Genomic DNA, 22379 nt, shown 5'->3' on the forward strand with positions numbered 1-22379 from the left:
GGTTTTACTATGCACATGCTGTACTGTTTTTAATGGTCAAGATGGTGCTGCAATGGTGGGAAGTCAGAGCGCAGCTGCTTGCAGCTCTCACAGGTAATACTGCCCTATAGAATACCAAGTTTGGGTATGAATGTAGCAAAACTGTGACCAATAGGGAAAAGTAACCGTGGGCAAGTTTTTCATTTGGGAGGAGACTGGAGCAGAGAAAGGGAGGTACAAGGGCAGCAAAAAGGAGGGTCAAGAAACAGAAAGGGATAAAAAGATATGCAAGTCATGCGCTTGGGGTTGTCCAGGGGTATTTGACAGTCATTCCCTGTGCTTGGTCACCACAGCCAGAACAGGACAATAAATCAAATCTGTTGTTTCCACATGAATCCAAACTGCTTCCACAGTCAGGAGGTTGGGAGGGATGGGGAGGTGCTTTTCCTGACTGGTAAAGAAAAACCCAGACAGATGCATTAAGCCTCCTGGTATCATTGTGTTGGTGCTCATTCAAGGCCTGACAGCGTTGGCACTTCCACCTCCTAATTTCAGGCATTATTTCATTCTGCACCAAGGCAGTAAATCAATACAACTAGCTAAGTCAGTGTTAGAACAAGGATATCATCTACCCACTTGTTTAAACTGACAACATAAAAAAACAGTCAGTACTGACATCTGCTGCTTCCATTCTATTCTATCATGATACTGACTTTAATGATAGTATTTTTCCTCTCTGGCTAATTTTCTGGTTTTCACTTGCCAGTACCAGAAAAATAGATTGGCTCTAAGAAGCCAACTTGGAGCTTTAATCCCTTTCCCTGCAAGCAAGAGAGATAGATACCTGCTCTTGTAAAGTATGACTTTCTGAGGAAAACCAGAAAAGAAATAAAATTCTTGTAACCTTTGCGGGACATTGAAGGGACACTGTTTTGATTTTATGAAAAAGCCAAAAAAAGAAAAAATCTCTAGCCTTTCAAAGACAGCTAAATCTAATCTCAGCCTCAGATGTTTATATGAGAACATTTCAGTCTGCTATCTAAGATTTCTGCATGTTGTTTTTGCAACTGACTTACAGACTGCATAATGGAACCTAGCTTTGTTCTTTCCAAAACAATTCAGATAGTTATGTTTGTAATTCTCTTGAAATAGAAGATAAATTATCTTCAGCAATGAAAACTGGCAATCTTTGCCTCAGCATAGACTTACTCTAATATTTGTTTTGCTAACCAACTGTAAACTAAGTGTTGATATTATTACAACTATAAACAACCATGTGAGTAACAAATTGTCCTTAACTAGGAGAAGAGATTAAGTACGGAGGCCCGTTCAACTTTCTGCCAATAAACACTTCAAGAAGAAACACTTGCAGTCCCTATCAGGGAGCACCCATACACCATGAGATGAATGTACTCACACAGGCGGAGTCAAGAAACAACAGTCTGAAAAAGATCAAGTTTCTTTTAAAACAAAGGTACTCCTACATTAGCATACAGTCTGGGTCATTCTATGCAGCTGAAGAAGCACAAATGATGCCACCTTTTAAACTGACTCGCACCACTGAAAGAGTGGTCAGGCCTTGGCACAGGCTGCCCAGGGAAGTGGGTGAGTCACCATCCCTGGAAGTATTTAAAAGACATGTAGATGAGGCGCTTAGGGACATGGTGTAGTGGGCATGGTGGTGTTGGGTTGATGGTTGGACTCGATGATCTTAGAGGTCTTTTCCAACCTTTATGATTCTATGATTCTATGATCTAACCCAAAACTTTAGCAGTTTTTGCCATGACTTCAGGGTAAAGGAGAATCCAATCTGAAACTGAAACATGCACTGAGACATTTAAGAAATCCATCTTTAAAAGACCTAACATCAGGTATAGAGATGCCCTCTCCAAAACCCTCATCCTTGCCTATAAGAGAACAGAGTATCAACAAAGTAAATTCCTTCAATTAAACAAAACACCTGATTCTCAAACCTGTCTATAATCACATCACTCTGCTTCTTTTAGCCATCTCTTTTACATACCCAAATTAATGCCTGACATGGTAATATTTTATCCTCAATGCATCCATGAAATAGAGAAGTACTGTTGTTTCACAGATAAGGAAACTATGTAAGACACTGAGACTACGTAGATAAACTAACTCATGAAGCAGGCCAGGGACCGCTCTCTGATACTGTGGCCGAATCACATGAAACAGCTTGTACACGTTGTTAAACTCTCTTCAGCCCGCCTGCCCAAACAAAACAAAACAAAACAAAACACACACAAACCCAACAATTACTTTGGCCATACTGCCATTTGGGAACCATCCCTAGCACCATCTGTGCCCCAAGCAGTACCTGGGAGAAGGCAGGTTGATATGGGCTAAAATAATTCCAGACTGTGTACTAACAATTAAACTGTATGGACAAGTATACAGTTGTGTGGACCCCTCAGGTCAATGCTCTGACCTGGTTTAGTTCACTAGTACACTCGTAGCCAAAAGGTAGCCATCCACTTCGCAGAACTTAGTAGTCTATAAATCACTTGTCTAGCCAACTAGTCACCTAGAATCTCACTATAGATTAAGAGAGGCATCACTATAAATAAATGATGACAGACGAGCATCTTCAGGAAAATGATTCATCGCATCCTAAAACAGGCAATTCTAGAGGGCAGTTTATCTCATTCTGTCTCATTCCATTGGTTAGACAACTAATTTAGACAGCATGTGTAACAGCTACACAGACTGAATTCAGCGACATGAATAGCCTGCAAACACACAGGAGATGTACAGCAGAGCAAAACCAAACTTTGCTGTTTATCCTACTGATTAGTCTAAGACTTAGTACTATATTGCATTTCACCCCAATTAGATGCAGGAAGCGCAATACAAAAACATACACTTGCCTTTCAAAGCGCTCAGTCCCCAGCTGTCTTTTGGTGATATCCAGTTCTGACTCCAGCTGAGCTGCTCTATTTCTGAGCTGAGTAAAATCTCGACTCTGCACAGCACTGTAAAGTCCATACACTTCAATTAGATAGCAACTATAATCCTCCAAGTATATTACTAGATACAATTATCCAAAATTAAAAGGGCAGCTATACCATGCAATTGAGATTAAGAACATTTTTGGGAGTAAAATATAACACTACACAGAAAAGTCTATTAGGGTATAGCTGAGGAATCAGAAGCAGGTTTTTGGTATCTTCAGCTGTTAAAGTAACCAAGGTACATTGGCCATTTGAAAATGCAGCTAGATATAAAACCACCTTTGTGTATATACACTTGGGAAGAATGAAAAAACCTGCAATATTCTCCTGGTCATGTACTCACATTTTATTTTCTGCTAAAGCAAGCTGTTCCTTGAGAAACTGAATTTCAGAGTCTTTTTCTTGCTTTTCTATCTGTGACTGAAATTCTTTCTCACGATTGGACAGAAGCAAAGATTCCAGTTTTTTCATAGATGCTCTTTCATTTCCCAGTTGTTTTCTCAGCAGCTCTATTTCAGAACGGGATGACTCACACTTGCTCTGCAGCTAAACAAAGATTTTAAAGTTTTATCTATCTATTATGGTAACCTTTTTTAAAAAAAAAAAAAAAAAAAGAGAAAAAGAAAAAAGGAAGTTTGGGATCAATGACCAAAATTTGCTCTCACTCCAAGATGGATGATTAGTGTTATATTTGCCCTCAGTCAAAATCCTGTGTCAGATTTATAAATTCACCCAATGTATATATCAGAATATAAATGTACTTGATAGAAATGAAAAAATGCTGTGAAATATATGGATCAATGGATACAGACTGTAGACAGAATCATTAAAGAAGAGAAGGGAAGTTCTGCATTTTGTTGAGGCAATAAACTACTGATTAACCATTTGCATGCAGGAAGTGACAACTGGTATAACAAACCAATATCTGCATCTCCAGCAGAGTAAGATTACACTTATTTTACTGAAAGGAGCATCAAGAATAAATTTGGGGGGAAAGGGACAATGAATAAAATACAAAACGAGATTAAGGATCTATATATCTTGGGGGAACCTAAAAAAGAATACCCATAAAACCTAGTATGTTCCACTGAAAAGGGAACAATGGACGTACCTGAGACATAACTATACAAAAAGAAAAAAAAAAAATCCCAGAGACAGTGAGTCAGGAAAATCTGTATTGAGTCAGCTACAGAGACATAGAAAACTGCCTGCCTCAATCTTAGCATAAATAAGCTAGATGCTATTTTTCCTTCATCTTTTCATGTATGCATTTTAGTATGTCTAACCGAGTACTGCAAACGCTTTTATCTGTATTTTACTCAAACTTAGTTTACAGTAAGCACAATGACGCTCACCCAAAGGTCATAGTAAATCTATGAACCGAGACATCCTAACAAACACCCCACCTCTCTAACACATTCTTCAGAATTTTCAGAGGATAACCATTTGTGTGTTCAAACCAGGAAGATACTGAGAGAACTCAGGTCATAGGTCGGGGGGGTGGGGGGGGGAGGGGGAGGGGAGGGAGGGGAAGAATTTTAAAAAGAATGGAAAAAAAGAAGGAATAGGAAAAAAAGAAAAAAACCAAACAAACCCAAAACCCCCCAAAAAACAGGAAAATGAAGAGAAAGAAAGAAGAAGAAAGAAGAAGAAAGAAGAAGAAAGAAGAAGAAAGAAGAAGAAAGAAGAAGAAAGAAGAAGAAAGAAGAAGAAAGAAGAAGAAAGAAGAAGAAAAAAGGAAAAAAGGAAAAAAGAAAAAGCATTTTTCACTTTCCAAAGCAAACTCAAATGATTTGGTTTTACCAAACTAAACTAAAAGGTATCTTCAGTCTGAAAGGTCCAGTTTTCTACTAACTGTCAATCAAAAATCTAGTTCCTTTGCCTATAAACAGTTTTTATATTCTACTTTTGTATTTCAGAACAAAAGACAGCATAAGTTATAGGAAAATAAACAGTATTAGAAACACTGAAAGAACAGTATTATTCAGCATCAGGTTTAATTTCCACTTCTAAATATACATATGCTGCAATCTAGAAATGCGGATTTCTGCATTGGAATACTATGTAAAGTAAGAGCCCTATCTGAAGGTTATACATGGCTGATGAAAGACTGCAAGTATAAAGACTCTCTCTCGATGTATGTTTTGAAGCTCTCCTTCCATTTTCACAAGAGACTTTCTGCTTAAGGCAGAAATCTGAGACATGTATGCTGCTTCTGCTGTTAAATGCTACAGTAAAGCAATATCAGATAATCAAAACTCTGCTGCAAAGAAAATTTAAAACTGCTTCCAAAATCCTACAAAAATATCTCTACGTAATTGTGGTGAATTTTAAGAGGCAGCAGTCATTTATTCTGGAATAAACTTTAAAGTTAGTTCTTTAAATAACTCCCATATATAAAAACGAGAAGAGAAGACTTCTTGCTTCTAACAGCAAAATCAGCTACTGACATTTTAAACTCTATTCCTAGAATTCTACTCCTCCTGCAGAGCTAATAAGGTTCAAAATTCTGCCATGGGTTGCATTTCATTTTCAGATGAGACCCTCTTATTTTAGCACAAAATGTATTCTTGCATGTAGATGATCAGTGAACGCTGACATACTGTCAGTCATATTTATACCGCTGTCACCTGTAAACTCAAGCATGATTAAGAGATGACAGAAGTCACACTAAAAAGAAGCCCACAAACCAGCAGCAGCAGTTCTGACTAAAAGCATTTAGAATTTTGTATATTTAAAATTAACATAACCTAGGTTTTTGCTTTTTGAAAAATGCTTGTACTTTGCCCAGTGACACTTGTATTTCTAATCACTTTTAACTACTTAATTTTCAGTGGGTGGCAGAATGAGTCTGGGAGGTTAACAGAGCAAAGGGAGAGATAAAGCACTGTGACTTCCTTGAAGGATTTATGAGGAATGAGATCCAAAGAGATGATTGTAGGGGGAGCACATCACATTAATTCTAGCTCTGTCTTGCCTAAAAAAAAGCACAAGGAACAGAGAGCACTGATAAGCACCTTAAGATTCTTGATTAAAAACTTCTGTGTTTTAGATATGTGCCTTACATGTAACTGCTATGAACCTGAATATGACATCTGGAATTCTGACTCAATTTGTTGACACGGTTTTCATGAAGAGGCCTGTTTATTCCTACATTTAATATAGCAGGCATGTGGGAAGGAATCAGAAGGATGAAATCTCTACCCATTTGAGGCTCATTGGACAAACTAGGACCATGTACCAGTTTTATTATATTAAAAAAATGTCAAAATGTGCCACACAGTCTTCCTGTGCTGTTTTGCTACTGATATGTTTTCATCCACTTTCTGGACAGCAGCAGTTCAGTTCCTTTTCAGTATCTAATGTCCATGGGTAGCCCTCAGTAGCCTATGTGATATTCAGGAAGCAGAGATGATCTGCAACAAAAACTGTAACAACCCAAAACCAGAAGGCAGTTTATATGTTCATAACGTACTTCCAAAGCCATGCTGTACATTTCCCTTTAAGTTCTTCTGATTTTCAGGTGGGAAGAGGCTCTCTGGAACATCTAAGGCAGTGGAAAGAAGGCTGAAAAGCTGGAAGCAAGAAAAGCAGGGACAGGAACATAACAGGTGACAGAGCACTAGGTATGTTTCAGGTATGCTGTGGAGTTGTGTGTGACATTATGCTTTCAGTCATTCCAAACATGAGAGCATTTTATAATTTATAATATATATTTTTTTCCTTGAAATATGCTATTATTGTTTAAGATTTTTTTCCCAATTCCATGACTAGTGGAATTCTAGTCATGCTATTAAATAAACTCAAACTCCATACAGTTCATTGCAGCAAATATCTCTAAAATATGAGAAGTGGCATTAAGCATAATTTTAAACAGTTGCAGGCTTAAAATACTACCAGACCATTTCAAGGGTGAACTATGGAAAGAAAGATTTCAACTTACTTGCTCTATCTCTGTTTCAAGGGACTTCATTTTCTCTTTCAACCTGCGGTTCTCAGACTCCGCACTGATTAGTGCCAGTCTAACAGAGCTAGAATCTGCTTCTGCTTGATGGCATTTTGCTTCCCAACTTTCTCCTTGTTCACGGGCTTTGTGGTAATTCTCCAAAAGCTCGCAGTTCTCTCTCTCCTAACACATAAAGCTTGTTCGTTTAATAATTTACAGCAAGCTTCACAAAATAGGGGTATCTATAGATCTACAGGTATGACATGATATTGGATGTTCTCTTTCCACTGAAAACTTTGCCATTTAGCCAAAACATTGAGGGACTTCTCAAGAACCAGTGTTTTGTTCAAGATGGCCACATTTTAATGTTCAAAGGCCATCTGTTAAAAATGGCTAGATTAACATTACAAATATGTGGTATAGCAATATATTGCAGAAATTTTTTTTTTACTATTAATCCCATGTGGTAATAAAGACAAAAGATTTCCAAGTCTCTGTATTATCCACTGTCTGAATTTTTAAGTTTAATAAACACACACACGTGTGTATATATATAGGGGGTGGGTGTGGGGGTGTGTGTGTGTATATATAAAACCACACTGAAATATACTTCATTACTTGTGTACTGCAAAAACAGCTAAGAACATGTGTTCAAACTAACAAAAACATATTAGTAGAATGCAAATAAGTTTTGGCTAGGAAGAAAATTCTTCCATGGAAATACGGTTAAAATTTCATTTTTAGTTAAAACAACAGCTTTTATTAACAGGTTTAATCCATATACTCACTTTAGACTTCAGTACACCCTTCAGCCTGACAATATCTGTGTTTGAATTCTGGGCTTTCAACTTTGTATCATCAAGGTCATTTTGGTACTTTGCTAGTTTTTTATATAGTACCTATGAAGAAAGATTTGTTTCATAAGGTTAAAGTATACTGTTTTTACCTTTACAAAAAAATAGAATTAGTGCGTATCTAACGCCTATGGCTTTATTAACTTGTTATTTAAACGCTATATAAAATCTAAACCATGTACATTTCGATAAACAAAATTTCGCAATTGTCAAAAATATTTTGTTTCTTTGACTTACAAATAATGCTAAGTCTTCTTAAAAAGAAGAAAAATGTCACTAAAAGAATGTAGCAGTTGAGAAGAAAAATACAGATGATATATTTAGCAGCTAGATGATCATAACAAAACAGCCTGCCCCATTTAAGGCACAGGGCTCAGAGTCAGCTCCCTCCTTTTTACATGTTACAGTCTCTTAAAAGCCCACATTTGAAAAAGCAAAAGACAGCTAAAAAATTGAATTAACTAATTAAGTGTTTATCTCCTAATCAGGAGAAATAAAGCCACAAGTATTAGGAAAATGCACACAGAATTTCTGGCAACTATTGCTTGAGAAAGAGAACAGAATGAGGGAAAAAACTGCAGAAAGGCTGTCTGTTCAGAAACTCTTCCTTCCTTATAAAATTACTAGGAAAATACTCAGCTGCAAGAACCGAGGGAAGGGGGGGGTGGGGGGAGGAGGCTATGAAGAAACCCCTATTCCTGTTGTGAAAATGTGAAAAGGTTGTGAGTTGTTGAGAAAGGTGCTCTGGAAATCTGTGAACTTTTCCAGTAAGCCCAAGTGAAGAAATGAGAATGCTACTTTAAATGCTTTGAGTATTACCTAAATTAATGGAAGAACCTAGAGGAACCAATACATATTATAGAGGCAAGCCCATTAAAAAGCAGTTGATCCTGTGAGGCTAAGACTTTTTGTTTCTAACTGCTTCTACAAGCATCCAGGCCTTACAAAGAAAACCATGAAGCTTTTAAAAGTAGCTAGAAGCAACAGGAGGCTGTGTTTTCCAGCTGACCTCGTCAGTATCAACTGTGATTCTGAGAGAAGGAAAAGAGTATGATTCCCTGGATACCTTTGGTGGTTAAAGCTGCTACGAACCTCGACTCTTCTAGGATACTCAAAGAGGGCACTAAAGAGAAACGATTAGTATGTTTGCGAGAAGAGTTATTTAGAATGAGAGTTGTCTCACCTAATTTTTACAGCGCAGAATTAGGCACCTGATCTAAAATAGTTAGCTACACTTCCTCTATAATGAAGGGAGAGAGACAGGTAATATGAATCACTTTAAAAACTGGGATGGGATGAATCTCCTTCTGGAGGACTTTTCTTCACTTAAAAGGGAGCCTTAATGACTTAAAACGTTTATTACCTAACATCAGGTGACGTTAATTTGCTCCTTCAAAACTGGGTAGTGCTTCTAGAGGAAGAGAAAGGCAGGTGAGCAGAAAGTATTTTCAAAGACAAAGATATCCTAAGCAGTAGAATAAGTGCAAAGAAGAAAGATCAAGCATCAGAAAACCTAAATGAAGGCAAGAACTTGAAGCAAAAGAAGAAAAACCAGAACATTACACAGTAATGAACTATTACAAACATTAAGCCTAATTTCTAGCTGCTTGGAAAACACAGTGATGCATGACATTGTGTGGGCATGAGATGACACTTCAGTTTTAAGTATTTTAACTACTTTCATTAGTAACAGCACACAGGTAAATAACACAGTAGATAATGTAATGTTGTATTATAACCAAACATTTCCAGCATCTTTTATCCAAAAGCCACTTTAAAGGAATGTAAAAGTTTCAAAACTTTATTAATAAAGTTCAACTCTTTAAAGTTTTGAACTTTATTATAAATAATAAAGTTTTGAACTTTATTAAAATGTGTACTGTGTTAAATTATTAGCAAGTCAAATTTGTAAGATTGTAAGTGCTGTGGGCCAGTCACAGCATAGCGTTAAAAAATACTTGCTGCCTCCTTTATAGTACTTTTCCATATAAGCAAGTTATAACTGCCACAGTGTTTTTACATGAAGATCAGAAAAAAACACTACTTAGCTGTTCCTCAAGATAAACATCCAAACCATTACATAAGAATAGCTGGTCCTCTTTATACAAGTGAGCTGAGCAATAAGGGAAAAATCAAGAGTTTGGAAAATGAGTTTAAAAACCAGTTTGCAGATTTACTCCAGATGAGAGCCCAACAATTCTATGCACTACTTGAAAAATACACAATCTTCCTTTTTATTCAAGGGTTGTCTGTACAAATATACCTGATTTTCTTGCTTAATATTAGAAAGATGCTCTTGTAACCTGTCATTCTCCTGAGCTAATGATTCTCTGTTCTTGTTAGTCTCTGCAAGTTCTTTGTTGGTTTCTTGTAGCTGTTGATGCAAACTGGTGATATCTTTCTCACAGATACAGAGTGCTTCAGCAGATTTTCTATGCAGCAAACAATAAATACTTCAGGTATGACAATACTGCCCAACCTAGTACAAATGATAGCTTTTCCAGTAGTTAAGTTTGCAAGTCATGAAACAAAACAGTAACACTTCAATATTTAATAGAGTAAAAAAAAAATTATACATTAGCACATCCTATGCAATTTTTGTTATAAATTAATCAACATTTAATAACGATCTTGACATTTTATCCTTACTTTGTGGAACGCTCCAACTCAGAAATCAGAATCTTGAAATCTGAAATTATCTTCTCCTTGAAAAGAAATACAAAATTAAAATAAACCTCTCACCACTCCTCAGTATAAATGGAAAAGAATTTAGATAAGATTATTTATATTTTCCTTTTATTCAGCTAGCTGATTATTGTAACTATTTAATGCAAAACAGATTGTGGTTTTCCAACTTTCATCATGTACTGTTTAGAGCTGAAAATTCTGATAATCTAATTTGGCAAATAAAGGAACAAAACATTATTATCTTCTGCAGAATATAATAACTTTAATTAAATTTTTTAATCCTTTGTGGTTCTAAAGGTAGCATCTAGCTCACACTCCCAAAACTAAATGATGTTTTCTGTCTATTAGGTATGTTATCAAAGCTTTTCTACGATGAATAAACTACCAGAGTCTGGTAGTTTGTAACTGATAAAACAAGAATTCTGTCACTGTATTTCCATAAAGAAGGTAGCACAAAGTATATCACTTTAGTCCCTTGTCTTTGGATATAGATATTAAAAGAAGCATAGATAGGCTAAGGAAATGTCTTCCACTGGAGACACAAGAGAGGAGAGAGACAGCCATCTCTTCTCTAAAATAGGCATCACTTTACAACTTACAGTTTTTAAAATGCAAAGTCAGTGCTTATGGCAAGATTATTATAGCCTGTCCTGCAATATATTTTCTTTAAGATTTTGTTAAAAATCGGTGCAAATTCTTGAGTTAGTTAAAAAGTACCTTCTTTAGTTTATCCTAAATCAATAACCAGATGACTTAAGCTGAGGTGAAAAACAATGTTTTAAAACTAAAAACTAAGTAGCTTCATTATATAGTTTGAAATCACACTGTGCAATAAACTGCTGCAATTTTCTTAGGTAAACTAGTACCTTAAGGTGAAAAGAATATAATTCAGATGCTTCTTCAATGACTACAAAGGCAATATTATTCGGCACCCTGCATCTCTAACATCAGTGGACCTCGAGGAAGAATTTAGGCTAAATTTTATGATAAACAAAATATTTTACTGGCTAATTTACTCTTCTCCACTTCAGAAAAGTACTTAAAGTCTCCTCTCTTGATAAGTATAAGCCATACAAAACACCAAACATGAGATGCTCAACACCGCTCAAACCTACAGCTGTTGAAGTCAACATGAGTTTTATTGTTGCCTTGAAACTGGAGCAGAACTAGGTCAGCACTGAGCACTGTTGCAGACACCAACATAAGATAGGTGTGATGACCCAACAGATCCCTTCCCTTTTGTGACGATGTATTTACATGTTAGAACATACTTTAATTGCCAGGCTTTCGTCAAAAGTAGCAATCTTCTCTCTTCCTTCTTCCACACAGTCTTGCAAAGTTGCCTTCTCTTCATCAAGTTGTGCAATTGTTTCTTTCAAAGCACAGATCTCCCCTTGTTGTAGAAGACTTTGTCTTGAAAAGTTATCTGGACACAATCAGAAAGGTCTCATTTTTATTAATTCAACCCATTTGAAATAGAAATTATTTTGATACACTTCTAAAGCATAAAAGAACGTGGCAAAAGCTCCCCTTCAAGTAAACACTGAAGCATGTATCTTTTCAAAACATATAAATAATCCAACTGATATTTATAGAACTGCATTCTTCCTTAGATCAAGGCCTTAAATTACTTGGCTCAAAACAAATCTATCTTTAAACAGCAAATGTTTAGATCATTAAAAATAACTTTCTCAGGTATTGTAACAATAAAGGCTTAAACAGAATTACAATAGACAGAAGCAATATGTAGACTACAGCATGTAATGACTGATGAAATAAGAGAGATTGATATCCTGATATTAGCCAGTTTTTCTGAAATATTTTTTTTTATTTAAATGAACTTTATGTAAAAGTGAGTAAGAGTAATGCATTTATAAAATTCAACACCACTTAAAAATTGCAAAGACGATGAAAAAAGCAATCTACTCATTACAAAATCAAATTCTAAAAGATGTCTCTCCCTATCTTCATTCAGCTAATAAGGTGTTACACACTACATTTACCTTTGAATGGTCAGAGAATCAATCCTTATATGTTCTACATACATTGCATTCGCAGAGGAGAACCACAGAAAGTCTTCTTAGAGTGAACCTTATATCTCATAAAAAACATGCAGGCTGCAAATTACTCTTTCAATATCAGTGTAATTTACTGAATGATACTTATTAATCACTTCCAAGAGATAAAACATCCAAAGTAAAATGATCTGTAGCTCAGTCTTTCAGGGACATCATAGCATAGACTCACATTCTATTTTTTTCCACAGAATCTCTCTCTATTTCAAAACACAAGATGAAAGGCACTCAAATTTCCACCCCATATTTTTGGATGCATGTCTTTGGAACCTGCTTAGACAGTCTTCAAACCTGGCTCTAAAGAAAATTCTGATGGAGCAGCTAATCTTGGAAACAATTTCCGGGCACATTAAGGACAAGAAAATCATCAGTATTAGTCAGCATGGCTTCACCCGGGGAAGTCATGCTTGACCAACTTGACAAACTTCTATGATGAAATGGCTGGCCTCGTGTATGAGGGGAGAGCAGTGGATGTTGTCTACATTGAGTTCAATACGGCCTTTGACAGTGTCTCCCATAAGATACTCACAGACGAGCTGTTGATGTATGGGCTAGATGAGCAGTGAGGTGGATTGAAATCTGGCTGCACAGCCCAGAGGATGGTGATCAGTGGCACAAAGTCTAGTTGGAGGCTGGTAACCAGTGGTGTGGCCCAGGGGTTAATATTGTGTCCAGTTTTACATCTTCCTTGATGATTTGGATGATGGGGCAGAGTGTACCATCAGGAATTTTCCTGATGATGCAAAACTGGGAAGAGTGGCTGATACACCAGAGGGTCGTGCTGCCATCCAGACGGACCTTGACAGGCAGGAAAAATGGGCTGACAGGAACCTCATGAAGTTCAACAAAGGGAAGTGCAAAGTCCTACACCTGGGGATGAACAACCCCAGGCACCAATACACAAGCTGGAAAGCAGCTTGGCAGGAAAGCTGGGGGTCCTGGTGGACGCCACTTTGATGTGCCACAAATGTGCCCTTGCTGCAAAGAAGGCTAATAGTGTCCTGGGTTGCATTAAGAAAAGTATTGCCAGCTGGTCAAGGGAGGTGATCCTTCCCCTCTACTCAGCACTGGTGAGATGCACCTGGAGGCCTGGGCCCAGTTCTGGGTTCCCCAGTACAAGAGAGACATGGACACACTGGAGAGTCCAATGAAGGGCCATGAAGACGACTGAGTGACTGGAGCATCTCTCATGTGAGGAAAGGCTGAGAGAGCTGGGAGTGTTTATCCTGGAGAAGGCTCAGGGGGAGATCTTATAAATGTCTATAAATACCTGAAGGGAGGGTGGCAAAGAGGATGGAGCCAGGCCCTTTTCATGGTGCCCAGTGGCAGGACAAGAGGCAATGGGCACAAACCGAAACACAGGAGGCTCCCTCTCAATATCAGGAAACACTTTTTTTCACTGTGAGGGTGACTGAGCACTGGAACAGGTTGCCCCAGGGATGATATGGAGTCTCCTTCCTTGGAGATACTCAAAAGCCATCTAGACATGGTCCTGGGTGACTGGCTCTAGGTGGACCTGCTTGAGAAGGCGGGGTTGGACAAGATGACCTTCCAACTTCAACCATTCTGTGATTCTAAGCATTCTCACTATTTTACAGAGAAGGAATGGAGGCACAAAGATCAACTGAAATCTCTGATTATTTTGGATGCCCAAACTGTGACCTAAATTTTCAGGATAGAAAGTATTACATGTTCAAAAAAACAACCACGGATTGCTGCACAGCTGAGAGTGCTCAACATTTTTGAAAATTAATAACCAAAGTCTCAAATCAGGCACTCTGAAAATAGGTCATACGTGTAGTTAGTGAGGAATTCTGAAAAGTTTGGTTATGCATCACCCCAAAATTCTAATGTATAGACAGCAATAGTGTAAAATACTGTATAACAATATTTAACAGTTTAAATAGCGTGTGCTTTCTCTTTCTGCAATTACCTGCTTTATTCACTGTATTTTCGGCTAAGGAGAAGATCTGACAGACAAGCTTGCTTCACTAGACAACACTGATTTACTCCCTACAAAACTCTGCAAAAGTTGCAGCAAGGCTCCTATAGAAAAACACCACATGATAGTGTAATTAAAAACAATACCATAAGTTAAAAAAAAACCACCAGGGTTTATTAAGTAGTACAGACAACCTTAAGACTGGCATTCCCAACCTCTTAGTGTTTGTCTCTGAAACAAGTTACTTAACTTGTGTGAAAAACAAAAAGCATAATTTGGATTCCCATCATGCGTCACATGACGTAGAAGATGAACCACTGGGGGACTATACTGCTGTTCTCTGTGCAGACAAGCACTGGAAAGAGACACTTTGCCAAGTGTACATTATTTTGCTGACAAGAGAAGGTAACACAAGACTTGGAAATCCCTAGTTCCATTCCAGACTCCAAAAAGGGAAAAGGTTTTCTAGTGGGCACACACACTTTCTTTCCATCTTTTCCAATTCTACCTCTCCAGGAAGATACCATTAGCTGCTCATCCTTTCTCTTCACTTTGGTCAGCCCCAAGTCTTAAGGTTTCCCGTCCTAGACTCCTTCCCTACTAATACTAAACTCCTGAATCTACATTTTCCAACTCAATCTCCTTTTACTTCCGATCTCTCTCCTGCTTTCAGCATTATTGTCCAAGTTCCTAAATACTCTGTGTGCATAGCTGCTCACAGGTTCTAGCCACAGTGCGTTTCCAATAGCTCCAAGTTCTACCCACAATCTCTGAAATAGTCATCCAATTTTAAGGATCTTTCCAGTCTCTTTAACCACTTCATACTAGCTCTCCTCACTGGATGTCTCTGATCCTTCTTCACTCCCTCCCCTCACATTATTAATTTTCAGTCTCTGATTTCTTGCATTGCCCTAGATTTCCCTGGTGCCACATCTACGCTCTGTTTCTCCATTCACTGACTCCCAATCTCACTATTTCATACTTACAGTCTCCTCTGACAACCAATCCTCCTCGTTACAAATTCTTGTCCAGCCAATATCCCTATTCTTCACTTGTCTCCTTGCTCTTTATTAACTTTACTTCTCCTGCCTATTTCACTAGGATTACGCTGCCTCATCCAAATTGTAATCTCAGTATTGTCTCCTTATTGATCCTGCAGTTAAAATCTCTCAACTTTCTTCTCTCAGTACATTCTCTCCCCACACTTACACTCCTCTCCTTCAGAATCTTCCACTGTTATCCCTGTGGTCACAGGATAACAGCACAATACAGTCAGTCTCCATTAATTTCAAGATTCTTTGCCTGGACTTGCCTCACAGTAATGAAGAATGCTAATGAATCTAGATTGGAACATGCTTCAGTCAGATTATAAGAGACCTCAGATGCCAAATTCTGAAAAGTCTCTATGCAGCTTTAATGAACTGATTTTTTAATTTTTTTTTTTTTTGGTGGCTTAAAATACACTTAATTTGGACACATTTCCTGGGAACGATCAAAAGCATGCAACAACACATAGACTGACATGATGCCTATCAAACATTAAGTCCTTACTTTACTGTACAAGGAGTATAGGACTTTTAAAACAAAATATGTGGATTTTAATGTGGCCAAAACATCTTTTTCTCTAGCCTTCTCAGGAGTGGCTTAAACACCTTAGCCAAAACATTAAAAAAAATTAAGTTCACTTTGAATGAAATGCTTATTCATTTGAATGAAATGTTCTTCTCAAACGAAATATTTAAATCCAAATAACCAGAGTTTGAAATTTGTAATTAACAGAAAACAAGGTATTTTAATAGCATTAGTCAGCTCTAACATTAGATGTAATTAGCTATAGGTTAGCTTTATTCTCCTGTCACAAATTCAGCACTGCATTTGAGAACAGATTATGTCAACTGCATCTATAGAAAATAATAAGAGACTTCTAACACAAAACAGTTGTAATTTTGGAAGTGAGAACATATTCCTTGGCACTACAGGAATCTACCTGTATCCAGCTCCTTTACTCCCATAATATAAAAAAGGTGCAACATACAATATAGGATATATACTACAAAGGATGTTTTCCTGATTCCATCATCATCATCTTATGGTGCTGAGAGGTGCTGCCACCGTCTTAGTGGATCATAAATATAACTGATATGCTCAGACACTGCACTTTGGTACCAACACACATTGTTCAGCTGACAGTACGTACTGCCACTGAAACTTACTTGCAAGAGCTTTATTACATAATTTTAAAATGCAAAAACCTTCCAATAATGAAAAAAACCAAATATTTTGCACTTGAAATGTTAAAACAGTCAAAAGTATATTTATTTGCATTCAACACTTTTTCTTTCAACTCATAAGAAAACAGAAAAAAAGCGGTCATGTAACAATTAGCCTATTGAATTTTATTACAAAAATTGTATCTGTCACTCACCAATTTTTTCATCCAAAAGCATAATTTTCTCTTGGGTAAGTTGCATTTCATATTTTTTCCTAACAAGGCTTCGCTGAGTCTCTGAAAGACTCTGTTCTGTCTTTTGATTCAATAAACTGCAAAAGCAGAAGCATTAAACAGGACAATTCAGACATTTATATATTAATTTTTTCCTTTTTGAAATGTCTCTAAAATTGCAAAAGTTAGGAAAAAGCAAGATTCTTCTCTATATATTAGACTATTTGGGAAATTTTATTAATGTTATCCTTAATCTCTGGATATTAAAGTCTGAATACTCCTATAAAGAATCACAGAAAAGTAAGAAGAATTCTTTAGAACAGGTGGAAGTAAAAACTTCTAAAAAATTATTAAAATAAAAATCATCACTTGGGACATGCATTGGAATGCCTGACCTATTTCAAGTTATAACAAAGTCATATGTTCAAATCATGTAGTAATATTAATGATTCTCAAACTGTTGAAACTGAAGAGAACTATCAGCCTGGTTTGGGGGGGGGGGAAGAAAAGGATATTTTAGTAGCAGCAACTAATCTTCAACAATTCAATTTTTACAGTATTCATAAATCTGACAATTTATTATAAAGCAGCATTAACTCAGGACTGGATTTGCAAGGGAGTTCATGTTATTTTAGAAATCACAGTATCCTTAGAAATGTATTGTGGGCCAGCACAATATTGCACACTAGCACCCAGCATTCCCATCAATCAAAATCCAACAAAAAAACTACAACACCCATGTGTCAACTACACCAGTCATTTGTAACCACACATAGGTTTAGGAGAGAGTTTGCCTAGCTGAATTATATTTAAGGAAATACAAGAGGAAAAAGTCACAGTATCTTCTCTTGCAGTCTGCTCACTCTGTAGCCTAGTTCAGTCTGTGATCTAGTCCTTCGTATCTCCCCGCACAAACTTCACACGTGATTGATCTTTCCCTCCAGTCAGTAAATTATCCTTTTTTATCTTTCAGTCACTGACCTATGCTTTCTTCCCTAAAGGCTTCGATTGAGTCTAGTCCCACTACATGCTTCTGAACATGGTTAGGAACTCCAGTTGAGCAGCAGGTTATAAACCCTATGCAAGGCTTCAGTTTTATTTCCTCTCTTGAAAAAGCTCTAATACTAAGAAAAGGATGTTTGAAACTAACTACACGTGACACTCATTAGTTTATGCATGAAAATGAAAAAAATTTTTTTTTAATTCATATGCAATTTACCAAAAACCATCAATCCCCGCAGCTTCTAATAGAAATCTCCTAAGTCAGAGTGAATTTCATTTTTTTACTGAAGATGGCTTTCAGCACATGAAAATACCAACAAGCCAAGAACATTTACATATAAATAAGCAATGAGGAAAACAATTTCATTCCAAAAAGAAGGATGGCTCGTAAGAATAACTATCATAAATTCCCTTCCCTTTGAGCTATATAACAGTTATGAAAACCAACAAACATAGGCTGACGCTTCTCGTCAAACTAATGCAATTATATACTTTTACTTACCTAAGTGAAACATATTCAGCTTCCTGTCGTCTCAGCTCAGTTTCAGAGTCCAGTGCTCTTCTTGCCAATCTTTTCATCTCAGTTTCCAGAGAATTAATGGTGTCTTTCATTAGCGCCACTTTGGACATCTGTTCTAACCGTTCACTATCTAACTATAAATATAATTAAACATTAAAAGCTGGAAAAAGCTGATTTATACATAGAATTTCTCCTATTAATTCAAATTCTACTCTGTTTTTAGCACAAATCTTTTACTGAAGGAGAAATGTCCAAGTATCTCATTTACTCAGGGCCTGACTCCAAGTCTACTGAAGGTAGTTGGCAAAGAGCTGAAATGTGATTTTCACTTCCTTTGAAGGACAATCAATTTCCTGTCTTTCAGATCTCTGAGAATATTCTCATTTATTACAGTAAATTTTAGGTTGGTAATTATGCCCCAGGGCAAAAATGTTTGGCATTGATCAACACGAAAAGTTTTCAGTACAAAATAACATAACAGAAAACATTGTTATTAGTGTACGAAGGGAGAAATCGCAGTTTGGGATACAGCACTACCAATGATGGATTTAGGCCTCTACTAAGTTATATAGTTATGCCGATAACTGGATAGAGAAATCACTGTAAAACATTTGCATAAAGCACTATGTGACCAAGTTACCACCATGAGGCCTTTTGATCTGGACCTGGAACAAAGAACGGGTCCAGAAACTCTTGCACAGACTCCAGCAAAGTTAGTTTGAAATCTCCAGTTTAAAGAAAGCTGTGTTTCATTCTTATAATGCTTACACTTAACATTTAAAGAACTGTCCTTTCTAAATTATTTGAAACAGCTCTTTTACGGTAAAAAATTCTCACCTCATCCCTCTCCTCATTTACTGATTCTTTCAGTATTCTCTGTTACTATAATCAAAGGTCAGACCACTGAAAAGCAAGTCAGTAAGCCTCTGGTATGCAGTAACTTCTTCAATACTAGTGCCATGAATTTCGTATTGATGTATCGCCCTCAAAGAGTACTAAATGAACTGAAGAAGTAAGATGATGTACCTAAAACAGGACTATTCCCATCATTTTCACTACACATAATTTGTCAAGCGTATGATTAAAGCTAATTTACTATTCCGAGTACTCTGAGCTATTTAAGCCTACAGTGTATTCTTCATCACAGATGCACTCAGTTTAATATTATAATCCTTAGAACTATACTTACAAGCTTGGTCGGATTTAAAAGGCTGAAGGGGAAAAAGAAAATGATCCAGAATTTATAACCACAAGATCTAGAAGAAAGATACACTACAGAAATCAATGTTAATCTATTTAAAAATCAAGTTCTACTAAGACTGTAAATATATTTAAGATTTATATTCATTTTATTAATGTTTTAATTTTCTATTTTAGCGCCATATGTTAGCAAACAAGTGCACACACAAGTAACTTAAACCATGTTAAACAGGACTTGCCAGAACAGTACAATTATATTTCATTTTGGAGCATCAGGTCTTGATGATACACAATCATAAGGTAACTCGCATTGGAATGGACTCCTGGAGGTCTCTAGTCTAAACTCCTGCTCAAAGCAGGGCCAGCTCTGAGGTCAGGTTGCTCAGGGCTTTGTCTAGTCCCGTCTTGAAAATCTCCAAGGCTGGGGACTGCTCGACTGTCCTCCTGGGAAAGAAGTATTTCCTTGTATTCGGCCTGAACCCTTCCTGCTTCAACTGATGCCCATTGTTGCTCATCCTTCCACCATGCAGTGCTGTGAAAAGCCTGTTTCTGAGTTCTCGAGGAGTACTGGCAGGTAGGACTTAGGTCCCCCTTAAGCCACCTCTACTTCAGGTGGAACATGCCCAGTTCCACCAGCCTCCTCTCACAGGGAAGGTGCTCTGGCCCCAAGTGTCGTGGGAGCCCTCCATTAAACTCACTCCAGTTTGGCAATGTGTTTCTTGTACCATGGTGGATGCGGTGTATTCCAGATGTGGTCTAATGAGTGCTCACTTCCCTTGAGCTACTGTCTGTGTCCTGTTCACACAGCCTAGTACACCCGTGGCCTTGTTTGCCACCATGGCATACTGCTGCCTCATCTACAGCTTGCTGTACACCAGGGCCTCCAGGGCCTGAATTTTCAGCCCAGCTGCTCCCAAACCGATTGGTCCCCAATTTGTATTGGTGCCTGTAGCTCTTCTTTCCAAATTCAGAACTTGGCATTCATCCTTGTTGGATTTCATAAGGTTCCTGTTGTCCATTCTTCCTACCTGTCTTGGTCCCTGTGGATGACAGCCCTGCTTCTTGAGTATTTCAACAGTTTTCCCTAATTTGGTATCATCTGCAAACTTTATGAGCACGCATTCTGTTGCCTCTTTCAGGTCACTGATAAATATGTTAAACAGGACAGGCCTCAGTACAAACCCCTGTGGTGCTCCATGTTAACAGCCTGCAGGCCAAATTAACTGCTACCTGATAAGACCTCAGCTAGCTGCCCACCCATCCATACCATAACATCCTAACCTGGATACAAGAACACTGTGGGTAACAGCGTCGAAAGCCTTGCTACGCTCACAGTAAATGGCATCCACTGCTCTCAGCCTGTTGTTTCCTGATAGAAAGCAGTCAGGTTTGTCCTGCAGAAATAACCATGAACATCACCTGTATTACCTCTACAATTCCGTAAAGAATTATTTTCCCTTACATTTTGAATACTAGTTTCTAGCTCTTCAATTCTCTGTTCCAAATGAGCCTTTTCATTAAAGGCAGTCTCTTGGGAAATCTGTATGAAATAACAACAACAATAACAAAATCACACATAGAACAATCTGAACACACCAAAGACATGTAATGCAATTAACTCTCAGGATTAGAATGAAAATCTTTAGCAACTTTAATTACAATACTAAGTAGTTTTCATGTTAAAATAACCTTGGCAGGGGCGGGGAATCAAACCTTTAACTGCTCCCTGAGGCTATCACGTTCTGTAGTCATCCTTCGGAAATCTGACAGTGCTGTATCCCTTTCTATCTCCACATGTCTTAACACAGCTTGAGCTGGCACAGTACTTTTAGGAGTCCGGGGGCATTTGATAACTTCATGACGAAGTCGGGAAATCTCTTCCTGTGCCTGTTTTTAAAAACAGCAGCATAACAAAAAGATGGAATAGATAATGTAATATATTACTGTGGCATATGGCTGGTAATGCAGAGCATCCCAGAAACTGCGCAATATCAAAGATGAAGTAATGATTTGTACATATATTCTTTGATTCAGGACAGCACTAATAACTCAGGACAGCACTTACAAACTTGTATTTAACTGACAGATTCAAATCACAAAATTTCCATGACTTTTTTTCTATTTTTTAAACAAAAGTTTCGCATTTTTTTCTTTTTTTTTTACACAAAAGCAAAAATAGGATTTTTTTCCTTGCACATCACCTGAAGTTATTTTAATTAGTCATACAAATATAAATAAAATTACCCGTTCATAAAGATTGACAATTTTGTCTCTCTCAGCTCTTAAAACTTTGAAGTTACCCTGAATTTCTGCCACACAGCGCTCATATTTTTTCAGTGTTGACTTAAGTTCTTCAGATTCTCTCAATATTTTCAAAACTTCTGGATCAGAACTCACTCCCTTAAAGAGTAAGGTGATATAAGGTTAAAGTAGAGAAACAAAACTTGATATGCTTTCTTATTATATCTGGTTTGGAAATTTCTATAAAAGATTTAATAAGCCTTCAACCTAGTAACCTCTAGACAGTCAAGACTGTACATATATATTTCTTAGTATTAGAGCCCAGATATACATACTATTTTCTAAAATACACTAAATACACTAAAATACATTACTTTGAGCAGCAAATGTCTATCACAGATGATACTGACAATCATGTTAATAATTACTTAAAATGTAAGCAAGTTGTCAGTAACCATTTAAAGTGATATACACGCATGAAGTGTAAAGTGGCAGTTAAGTTCACATTATTGGC

At 37.2% G+C, this 22379-nt stretch overlaps 1 protein-coding gene across 1 annotated transcript in view; it reads right to left on the minus strand.

Annotated features, from left to right (window-relative positions):
• The window catches only part of TSGA10 (testis specific 10), a 44320-nt gene that overhangs the window by 7704 nt on the left and 14237 nt on the right, over nt 1–22379 (minus strand). Inside the window, exons 6-17 of the mRNA XM_075135202.1 lie at nt 21869–22024; nt 21338–21511; nt 21087–21164; nt 18407–18558; nt 16885–17000; nt 11714–11868; nt 10404–10459; nt 10018–10186; nt 7689–7799; nt 6898–7083; nt 3298–3500; nt 2871–2975 (exon numbers count right to left, since the gene is read on the minus strand). Coding sequence (XP_074991303.1) covers nt 2871–2975; nt 3298–3500; nt 6898–7083; nt 7689–7799; nt 10018–10186; nt 10404–10459; nt 11714–11868; nt 16885–17000; nt 18407–18558; nt 21087–21164; nt 21338–21511; nt 21869–22024 — 1661 coding nt within the window. The remainder of the gene's footprint in view (nt 1–2870; nt 2976–3297; nt 3501–6897; nt 7084–7688; nt 7800–10017; nt 10187–10403; nt 10460–11713; nt 11869–16884; nt 17001–18406; nt 18559–21086; nt 21165–21337; nt 21512–21868; nt 22025–22379) is intronic.

The sequence above is a fragment of the Calonectris borealis genome, chromosome 1 (assembly GCF_964195595.1).
Source record: "Calonectris borealis chromosome 1, bCalBor7.hap1.2, whole genome shotgun sequence".
In the NCBI taxonomy this organism is placed as follows: domain Eukaryota; kingdom Metazoa; phylum Chordata; class Aves; order Procellariiformes; family Procellariidae; genus Calonectris; species Calonectris borealis.